The 11,864-nt window shown below is 29.8% G+C and overlaps 1 protein-coding gene across 4 annotated transcripts in view; it reads right to left on the reverse strand.

The window, feature by feature from the left end:
• DIP2 (disco-interacting protein 2) overlaps positions 1-8,118 on the reverse strand; it is a 192,768-nt gene extending 184,650 nt beyond the window's left edge. For 2 of the 4 annotated variants that reach the window (XM_071188297.1, XM_071188296.2), the window contains exon 1: positions 7,530-8,118. In XM_071188297.1, the coding sequence (XP_071044398.1) occupies positions 7,530-7,614 (85 nt within the window). In that variant the 5' untranslated portion in view covers positions 7,615-8,118. The remainder of the gene's footprint in view (positions 1-7,529) is intronic. The other 2 variants (XM_071188299.1, XM_071188298.2) reach the window with 1 other exon arrangement.
• Between the last annotated feature and the right edge of the window lie 3,746 nt (positions 8,119-11,864).

The raw sequence follows: 11,864 nt of genomic DNA on the forward strand, positions 1-11,864 counted from the left end.
TGGGAACATGGAGGACTTTGTGACTCGACAGATTTAACGTGTATCAGTCACTATTTACTACACGGGGAGTCTTCGGTAGGCGAGGATCGAACCCATGACCTATTGCTTAAAATTTTCGACTAAAGTAATATCTGACTCTGAATGATGTAGTTGCTTTATGAAGCATTGCCACACTATGGCATAAAGAACAGCAAAATTAAACACCTCTTATCACACATTAAGATCTTGTTTTAGTCTCTTATAGAGTAACGAAACATAATTTATTTAGGTGAGCATTTTAATTTTTACATTAAATTATATTACAGTTTTTATGGCAATGTAGTAGCCAAGATGCAAGAGTACAAAACAACAGAGATGCAGCACTTCCATTCAAAGTTTAACTAGCCCTAACTACACCAAGTTTCAGAATTTAGAAATCGAAAATAAAACAGCTTTTTTAATAACAAAATGCATTCAAAACCATTTAGATGTTTCATGTTAGTCACACTTTAGACTTTTTTTTTTTTTTTTTTTTTTGTATTACATTAAATTTTTCTTTCCTTGAGTAGATAAGACAAGTTTTAATACATTCATTCATTAATTTCTTACACGAATGTGGCTATGAAATTTACACAATTTAAATTGAAAAAATATTAGTGTGAAGAATACCAGGCAAGAGTACACTGAACAATGGCCCTTACAGTCAAAAAAATTGTAGGGAATATTATGCAATAAACCCTTTAAACAACAGCGTAAAAAATAGAGCACAATTAACTTTTACCTTAAAAAAAGAGTCCCAAATACAATGCATTCTCTACCTTTCCCCAACTGCAATGCCATGGAGATGAACTTGATAATTATGGGCAACTTGTGCATGCTAATTGTTATGTAATCTTGCAACCAAGATTTTTAGAACCCTGCTTAAAAGCATACAGCAAACTCAGTATTGTAATCTAAAATCTTAATACCTTTTTAACTTTGGCTTATTCTTTACCAACTTTAGATCATGTTTACCTAAAAGTTAGTAAAGAATCAGCGATTGAGGGTAATGGTATTACAGTGAACTCTCACTTATGTATCGGTCTAAAAGAGAGAAAAGCGCATAAGTGAAAAGCCCATTCAAAATTCTAAAACACAAAATAAATTGCAATGAGAGCATGAATAAAATTACTTCTAAAAACTAAATGTTAACGTTTATAATGGCTTGGTATTTACTATAACTATACAAAGAAAAAAAATTGTAATATACATAATAACAATTTATTTTCCTACAAAACAGTCAATAAAAGAGTTTATTCAAGTTCCTACATCCTACAAATAAGAAAAGGGAGTTTCGGAAGCTGAATTAAACTGCGAATAGTTACGAATAGTGGTTAAACTTTCTAAGGTATTTGTGTGATTTCATGGAACTTTTTCATCATTTTCAAGATTTTTTTGGTGACAAGAGAAATGGTGCTTTATAAATTTTTAAAGCAAGTTTAGAGAAAGTTTTTAATGTCATAACATGCTGCACAATAGGTTATTTGATTACTATGGTCACTGAATAGGCCACCTTTACCATACATGTCTATCTGACTGCAAGCAAGTGACCACAATCACTTTCATCTTTTGTATTCCAGGTGTCTTTTTCTAAAAAACAGCATAGAAGTAAAATTAACAGATGGGCTTTAGCAAAAGTTCTTCTTTAAAGGATGGATGGGTTTTTAATGTGGGTATGTAACAGATAAGACATGCTATTCAAAATTGTAGAAAAGTGTCTTCCCAGAAACAATAAGGGCGAAAAAGTAGCAAAGGGAAGAAAAATGAACTATTTCATTAGATCCAGCAACATATTTCATTTTATCTGTAACAAAGATAGTTAATTTTTAATCTAAAAACTTTTTCTAAAAAAAAAATTTTTTTTCCTACTTAATGAATTATATTTATTTTCAAAATAATATTTATTTTCAGAGCGACGCATAAACAAATGAAAATTATTATTATTTTCCTACATAATAAGAAAAGATCTTTGAGAACTGTCGTATAAGTGAAAAATGCCTATAAAAGAGATGGTGCATAAGTGAGAGGTCACTGTATTTGGTTTTAGCCATTGCGAAAAAATTCAATCATTATCAAGAATTTACTATAACTCAGGGTCTCAAAATTTTGTTTTTATAGAAATAAAAAAAATAACTAAAACTTGTCCAAGTTTTACTGGATTCTAAAGTATGTTAATTCTAAAATTAACTATTTTAATAACCTTAAGAGTAAACTTTGACATCGTATTTTCCAGTGAACCAAGTATATACAGTATACCTGAAGTATAAGTCGATTACCCCTTTTTAATTTCAAAATACTGGAATTTGTGCACATCTGGTGTACTTCACTGAAGAGCCAAAACATTATGAACACCTACTCAATAACAAGTTATGCCATCTTTGGGCTTTAAAACAGATGTAACTTGCCTTGTTATGGATGCTAAAAGTTCTTGACAGATAGCTGGAGACAGATTGTATTGCAGTGTCTAGCAGTGGTTATCCGAAGTCAAGAAATTGTTTGATCTCTGAGCAGCTTTTCTATAACATTTCATATGTGCTCTATCTGATTAGGATGCAATGAGTTAGGTGGCCAGGATGATAATAGGAATTTATTATAATGCTCTTCAAATCACTCCAACATAATCAGAGCCTTTTGAATTGAGGTGTTGTCCTGCTGGAAGATTCCATTAGCAGTTGGGAAAACAGATGCCATGTATGGATGCCATTGATCCACAATTATATCCAGATAGTCCATAGCTTTCAGGGTCTGTTTTACCACAACTATGAGCGCCAGAGCGTAATATCACAACTACCAACCTGTATATGACCTGGCACTTCATTTAATGCTCGCATTTGGACCTGCTGGGTATGCTAGGAAACTTGTTGGACTTGCACAATAACAGCAGCAGGTCCAACATTTATCTGTCCAGACAATTGTCTTCAACTTATGAATGTGTCCGTGTTCCTGGGCCCACAGTAGTCGTAGAGGCTTAGTCTACAGAGGCAGGTGAATGGGGCATGCTGCAGTGTCCCATATACAAACGTGTCTGCTGAATTATGTGTTCCTTGCACTTGGACCTTTATTGTATTAGGCTGCCAGCTCAGTCACTACCTGGCACCGATTTTGTTCTGCCAAGCAGGACAGTCTATATTGTCCTTTTTCTTTGATGACATGTGGATGTCCAGGAATTAGGGCACAAACTGCTGATTTTACAGTTATCTATCCACTTTGCATAAATACTTACGATGGTGGATCGAGAACAAAATACCAGTCATACGGTTTCAAAGATGCTCGTTGAGTCTTCGACTCATTACAATCTGCACTGTATTAAATTTGCTTAAATCAGTAGCCCTTCTCCTCCCTCACAAAAGTTAATGAAAGAATGATCCTTAACCTTCTCCAACAGTTAAAAACCATTCCAGTTAAATCATGTGTCCTCCATGTCATCCAAACGAGTGCGTCATCGAAGTGAACGTGGCCATTATGTCTTGCCTCATCAATGTAAAAGTCAACCAATCAACAATTAAATTCCCAAATAGGTTTGAAAAAATCTAACCAATACAATATATTTATCCAAAAAGGAATAAAAAATCATGTTTAATAATTTAAAGAAATAATCAAGGACTTTTTCCACTACCAATTATTATAAAATATATTTTATAGAAAAAATAATTAAAGCTTTTTAGAACATACGTCACTCTTTAATCTTTTACTCTCAAATAATGAGTTTAGTCAATTGATGTTCCAATCTTGTTCTGATGAATTCTTGGTATTTCACTAGTTCAAAGTTTTTAACTCAGTTTTCAAAGATTGATGTTACATGCTATATCATTTAAGATGCATGAAAAAATTTTGATGCAAAAAAAAAAAAAATGAAATCATATAAGAAGAGTAGTATTTCCAATTTGTGGAATGGTACCACAAATTGGAAATGAAATTAAACTTCAGCCACCTCGACAAAGCTTTGTCCTGGCTGGATAATGGGCTCTGGTTAGGCTTATAATAATTTATGATGTAAATATTTTTGCAATTATCATATAAAATATGGTATTTTATTATATAACATAGACTTTTTAGTACCTACTTGAAATAAGTTATAAAAGAGAATAGAACTATGAAGGGAAAGTGAAAGATATCACTTATGGGCAGCAATAGTGGCACTACTCAAAAAATCAAGTTTTGAGATAAGTGGGTTTAAAATTTTCATTGCTAAGCAAAATGTATACGAAATGCTTTAGTTTGCTTAAACAAAGATTACCTTCAAGTTGAATTATGAGTTGTGCTGGTATTGCTGCTGAAAGAATGTGTCTTTTCATATTTACACCTGTTCTAAGTCCAAAACTCGTGTTTTTTTAGTTGTGCCTCTATTGCAGCCCATGAGCAAAATAAGGTTATGATCTTGTAAAGGAAAAGCCTAATATTTTCTTTAAATTTTTTCGAATAAAAAAGATCCAAAACTAAATATACTAATTTCTATAATCGTTACAGGCATAATCACAGCCCATTATTATCACATAATCCTTTGTAGAAAAGAAACTTCATGATGAAAAAAAAAGTATGCTGTAAAAGTTTTAATTATGTTACAATAGCATTACTTATGTGTTTATTTATCTTATGGATTAGAAATTTTGTAGTAGTCAGATTTCAGCAAAAAATCTTAGTGTCCAAATATGCTATTGATATCTAAGGAAAACACCCTCCCCAAGTTTTCATAACAATTAAGAGATTTAAAAAATAGACTTATATACTGAAAAATACAGCATTTAGGAAAAGGATATAACTGAAATTAATTCTACATTCAAGCTTAAAAACAGCTATATTCTTGTCAAAGACATTTATTTCTTGTAATAATCTTTATTCTTTAAAAACTGGAAATTTAAGCTTAGCAAAAAAAAAAAAAAATTACTATTTATATTTTATTTAAATTTCATAGAAAGAGTTCACTTATTGAATCTTAGTACACTTAAACTCGTTTATTACAAGAACAAAGGTGACTAAACATTTAATGTATTAGCAATATATGTAAGAAAAAGGCTTTCAGAGTTCAAAAAAATGGTAAATGAAACAATATTTAATTACTATTTTAATTAAGCAATATATAAATAAATCATACTTAATTATAAAAAAATCATGCTTAATTTTAATAATAATAACATTATTGCTCATAGAAAAAGGAGAATTTCAAAATAAAAATATGTTTGAATTTATTTCCTTTCCATGTAATGTCAGTCATATTTTATATTTTTAATCAAAATAAAACATTTTTAATTCTCAAGCATCTTTCTTATATCCATAATAATATTAAGCTATTGAAAAACATGTAACAGCTTTTAACTTCATCGATAACACTAAATATGGCTATCCATTTCACAAGAAACAGCTCAAAAAGAAAGTGTTTATTTTTTACTTTTCTATATTGATACCAAAAATAAATAAAAATGAGTCAATTCCCTAACTTGGAGTTTTTGAAGCTTGCTTCAAGATGTCCGATAATATTCCTTGAAAACAAACAAAAAACTTTAACTGGTTTTTATTTTAAGAGATGAGTTGAGATATTCCATTCTTCTCCTTTTGTATAAACAAATGATTTTGTGTTGAATTTAAAAGTTCTGAAAACAAACTTTTCATTTTAATACAAATTATTTTCCAACGCTACTGCACTGACACCGTTTTTTACTTTTCATCAAACAGTGTTTAATTTACAGTGTCATAACTTTTTTATCAAAATAAAAATTCAGATAAAATCAACATTCTGAAATTGAGAATATGATTGGTGCATTTTAAGCGGAACGATCAAACCAGATTCAATAAGAATGTTCGCCAATTTTCTAAAAACTGTGAATTGTATTCTATTATTCTTGAAGACTAACTTTTTTTGTAGTATATTTCTCCAATAGAATTATTTAAAATATTGATGAAATAATTATTATTAAATAAAGAATAATGACGTCAAGTGAAAACTATGAACTGGCTCATCCAAAAAGTCAATCATCAAATGATTGTTTATTTTACAAAAGTTGAAAGAATTTGGAGCTAGTTCTAAAAGCTCTATTTTGCAGACCAGACCCAATGTCTTCTATTTTACCCTTCTAGTACTCACTTAAAACAGCAGAAAAATGAGTTTCCCACAACAAAAAATTATTGCCACAAAAGGGAGTAACTTAATTATAAGCATTTCGACAATACCTAGGAAACATTGTAATAGCAGACCTCTTGTGATTAGCTGCACTAATTAAAACCCACTTTTACTGTATTTCAATCTTATAAACAACAAATAAATGAAAGTTAGGCTTTTATACACAGCCAAGTTTTGATGATGGAAATTATGCAACGAAAATTTGTTTGATCATCATATTTTAATTTTACATTAAGTTTTAGAATGGGAAATTTATGTATCGTGATCTGTGTCAGAATAATGACAAGTCTTGACAACTTCCATGCACGGCTGGCGAGAAACCTGGAAAAACTTCACAGAAAGGAACGAACTCAAAGGGTATAATTCGTAACCACCCCTGACAAACCTCTCGATATTTTAATTTAATTTTTCCCCGTTGAAAATCAATTTAGCGCCTTGGCGACTGTAGTTGGAGGGGCAGATCACGAAACAGAAATATTCCCTTTAGAACAATCAAAAGCCTTTTTTTGAAATTCTCGAACTCAGAAATTTTAGAATAATATAATAGTATGTATAGGTAATTTAAGATTTGAAACTCTAGAAATGAAATTAGTATCATATACTACAAATATATTCATGTTAATCTATGGATTATACTATTTTTTTTTAGAAACTTTCTCTTGAATTAATGGGATAATATTAAGGGTGGTTTTAATGACAAATATTTTTATTTTCAAAGCGATATTTCTTCCCATGTTTTTGAAGGGGAACCTGACCTACTCCCTTTACCTTGGAAATACACTGTGTAGTTAGAGATACATAATATACATAATAAATAAAAGAATAGATTGGTTTATTTTATGCCATAGTCAAATTACCATTCTTAAAATGTTAAAGTTAACATTTTTTATATTGTTTAAATTATCAAACAAAATAACATTTATAATTGCTATGAACTATTAAAATATTGTTAAAGTCGACAATTTACAGCAGAAAAATGCAATATGCATTGGAGGAGAGGTGTTAAGTTTTGATCTTGTCCCAATTGACAAGTTCTGTAAAGCATATTTTGGATTTCACTTCCAATACATCTAAGATTCAAATAACTAAATAAAATTAACATTATGAAAACTTTAATAGTCTGAAATCTATATTAATAGTTAAAAACTACTTACATACAATATTTACTAACGATATATACGATAAAAACATTGCAACAAATAATTGAAAATTTTGCAGATAAGTATCAAAACTAATGCATTGGCTCAATTCCATAACTCTTTATCAATCTTTATCTCTCTATCAATATCTCTTTCAGTAATAAAATAAGATTACAATAAATCAAACGACTGATACAAAAAATGTCTTTTTAAATGAACATTCAAGTAACAAGATCGGACAGATGTAAAACGCTTACCTTCTGAAAGTTCCAGTTCTAATTCAGCTAATTTATCTTTAACTTCCCCAGGAAGACTCTCAAAGTCTATATCTTGGTCTGTCATGATTAATTCAAACGGTACACCTTCAAACAAACTTGGAATTTAGTAAGATAATCGGTGACCAAATTGTTCCAAAATAGACCCTAACGAAATCATTACAAAAATGAAAAGCTCCAACATCAACACATAGTCCGCAAGAGCATATTAATTATCATCCAAAGATTATAATATTATTGTAAAACATTTGTTTTATAAAAAAACAACAACAAAGTTTTAAGTTATAATTGACGCTCTACTAATTTCATTCTTTGGTTGCTCTATTTTTAAGCTAAACCTCCAACTGAGGATTTTCATGAAAATAATTTAAAGAACAATCTGCAATACACGATTCCAAAACATGTTGTTAATATTTTCAAAGAGCGTCAGCGTAAATAATTCGTATAAACTATTGTCAAAAGCCATCTGCAAAAGGCAGACACACTTTCCTCGATCTCTGAGGAGAAAAAAAACAATTACTAAAAACAAATATAGGTACCGGTTAAATATAACAAAACCGAAAACTGCTGCGATAATTTTGGCAACAGCTAGTTTATATACTGAAGGAATGTGGAAAATAAACTTGGTAACAATTAAAATATACCGAGATACTTACAAATATTTAATTTTTATAACGTTTAGAAAAAGTAACATATTTAAAAAGTTAACTTGTCAAAAAAGCTCGTTTTTTTAAAGAATAGTAATTTATTTTCCTAAGAAAGCGAAACCAAAAGCAATGTACATTTGTCTGCAAACTAATAAGATAAGATTTTTGTAAATTTTTACACGAAAATAATTTGTTAAATGAAAGCGTAATAATAATTTTAAAGTTTAAATTTGTGAACTCAAGGTTAATCTAGAATATGCTATCTCATAAACCTTTAATTCTACAATAGCATAGAAGTTTCAAAGAGTTTAGCCACGGAGCACAATATCTCGTTGAAAATATCTCACTGTAGTAATTAATTTATTTAGTTTAGTTTCATTCATTATTTAAGTAATCAAAACGGTAGTTTAGTCAAAATCAGTTAATAATTTCTACACAACTGTACTTCGCAACCAATCCGCAGTTCTTGGGGCTCATTCCCACTGCATGTGATTCACACACCTTGGATCGCCATTGGATGATGAAAAAGACCCTGATTGGCTAGTTTTCTTTAGGAGGAACATGTTTTTTGTCCTTATTCTTCATAAACAGTGATGTGTGAAAGCAGTAGGAATAGCTCTTAGCTCTGGATAAATTAGTTTAGAAATTTTAAAGCCTTTTTCATTTTCATTTTTTTAATCTCCTTTTATACAAAGAATTTTCTTTTTAACGCCGTTTAAATGTTTTATACTAAAATACATTAACTGCTTTCATTGGGGGAAATTTGGTTAACTTTCTTCTCATATTACTTTGGTGAAATTACACTCAATTGAATCAAATATAATTAAAATATAAATATAATTACACAATCAAATCAAAGATAATTGCACATTTTACAAGATGTGTAATTATATTTGATTTTCAGAGAAAATAGATGAAGATTCTTTATCTATGCATCCATGTATTTTCGATTTATTTAGTTTGCTAGATTTCTCTCTATGTAAAATTAATATTTGAAATTATAAATGTGTAATTTAATTTTTATTAATATCTTGAATTAAAATTTTTCTATTTCAGATTATACGATCAGTATATCTAAGATACTATAGATTATTTTTTAAAAAAAATGGAAATTCCTTCACAATATTATTTATATACATTAGAAATCCCATGCAATAGAGTTTAGTTTGGTTCAGCGAGATAAATTTAAGTAAGAATTTTTACATTCACTTAGGCAATTTATGCCTCATTATTGTTAAACTGTTCAATGTATTGCTCTTAAAGCTGTAATATTGGCCTAAAGGTAAATGCAATATTGGCCTAGAGGTAAGCGGAATATAAGCCTATGGCAGTTTAAAACAGATAGAGGCGCCTACTAAAAGGTTTCACGCCGACGCTGGCTGAATACGGCTCTCGAACACACAGGGCAAAACGTGAATGCCAAATAAATAGGACGCTAGAAATGAAAGGGTTAAAAATGTGCGTCCATCGAGTGAATTAAACCAACCTGTTCCTATTCAACAATAAAAACTATATTTATCTATAACTTATTGCTCCTGTATAATAATTTCTATAAATTTTGTAACTATTAAGCAAAGATAAAGAAAGAGCTTACATTCTCCGCAAATCCTCATTGACTTTTTCGTAACCTCACTCATCTCTTGACTCGTCGAATCTTCGCCAAAAAATACTCAAAAATCTGACAACGTAATGTAAATTCAAATGTGGGAAATGGATCTCCATATTTTTATTTTAAATATTTTGATTTTGGTTACTGAGATATTGGAGTTTAAATTCAACTAATAATTTTGATGTTTTTTTTTTCCTGATTACTGATTCTGTCAATTTTTTCATTTGTTTTCGGTTAGTGAAAGGGAGTTTTTCGTTTATTAGAGGAGGGGTAACAAGTTTTCCACATTTTACAAGTGAAATAATCAAGGGAATAAAATAATCGTATGGTGGCTCAATATTTAAAAATGGAAGTTTTATCCAATCATTTTGAAATATTTAGAAATTTTTTTTTATCTCTGATTGAAATGACTAGCGTTCATTTCAGCGGCAATCACTTCATAGACAGGCGATTTCAGTGGCTAGGTCATTTTGTCAGAAGGGTCATATCTTCACTTAATGTCATTTCTTTGACAGGATCATTTCGTCGACAGTGTCGCTTCGTCAATAGGGTTGCTTTGTCGATAGAATGGTTTCGCAGATGCTTTCCTTTCGTTGACAGGGTTTATAAAAATGTGCTGAGTCCACAAATTGAATAAAATAATTAAACATTCAATGAATAATTTGAGGAATATGAACAGTTAAACTAGGAAAAAATACCATTCAAGTTAGTCTACAGGACACAGAAATGCAACGACAGACTTGAAATTGCATTACTGAAAGACTCAATTTTATTTATGAGCTTAAAATGAGGTTTGTTTCAGAAATTGTAAAGTGCTTTTTTCGTGCATTTTTCTTTCAGTTCAATGATCATTTTTCATTTTATAAACTTGCACTTTGCTTGATGTCAAAATCAACATAGTAAAGAAATTAAATATTTTGATGTCTACACGGGGTTTGGTGCGTGAAGTATGCAAGTGGCGGGACTTTCTAGTATTATGAAAATCTTGTACGTTGGTGATAATAATAAAAAAATCTAACTAAGCAAATATATTGGAAAATATTATTTACTGATAATTTCTTATAAACCTCTTCATCATGCCTCTTCATCATTGAGAAATTCCTTTACCTTTAAAAACAGTCACCGTGAGTGTAAAGAAATTGTTCAAAATGCTCAAAATGATCCCACAAATTCTGGGTATGCAATGCAATCGAAATGATCGTAAAAGAAAAATGACTCTATAAATCTGAATTCTAAGGAGGGGGAAACCTGCTCAATTGATTTTTATAATTTAAACATTAAGAAAAACGCAACTAATTAAGATACAACAAATAAATTGAATTTGGAACTTAATCTATTATCCTGCGTCTTGAGTGGCTACCAGGTGCGTCGGCAGGCGGTGGATAGCCGAATATACAGTATCACTGACGGAAAAGCCTTCAAATATCAAATAGTGGAAAAATATTATGCTTATTTTTTTTCACCCACGCAATTTGCAATTTATCAATTTACTAAAAATATGAGTTTTGCAAATTTCAAATGTTAAACAGAATAAGAGATAAATAAAGCGTAGCTCTTATTTAAACATTTTTTAATGCAATTCTTAACAAGAGCTTTTTAAAAATATTATTTTAAAAATTTTTAATGTTAATCTTAACAAATTATATTTTGAAAATAGTTCATAGTTTTCTTAAAAACCAATTATCGAGTATATTTCTGTATCAATATGAGAGTAAAAAAATATTTTTGTCATGGAATATTAAAATAATAAGAAAATAACAAAACTTAAAAAAAAGGTTTCTTAATTATGCATCAAAAGTTATTAGCAACTTTAAAACAATTTTAGATACAATTGTATGGATGGTGTTTTCAACAGAAATGCAAACAATAACAATTTCGAGCTCGGCACCTACTCTAGTCCCGGTTAAAAAGTTTGCAGCTGCTTACTACATGTTATTCTGATGTTTTCAAACGGATAATTTTGTTTTCAATAAAAGAAATAAATTAGATAATTTCTGAGCTCAAATCTGCCGTATTTCATAAGATATTAATGTTATTATGTAATTCTGGGGAGTTTGGAGT

Source organism: Parasteatoda tepidariorum, chromosome 12 (assembly GCF_982258835.1).
Source record: "Parasteatoda tepidariorum strain Cologne lab strain chromosome 12, Ptep-v5.0, whole genome shotgun sequence".
Taxonomy (NCBI): Eukaryota; Metazoa; Arthropoda; class Arachnida; order Araneae; family Theridiidae; genus Parasteatoda; species Parasteatoda tepidariorum.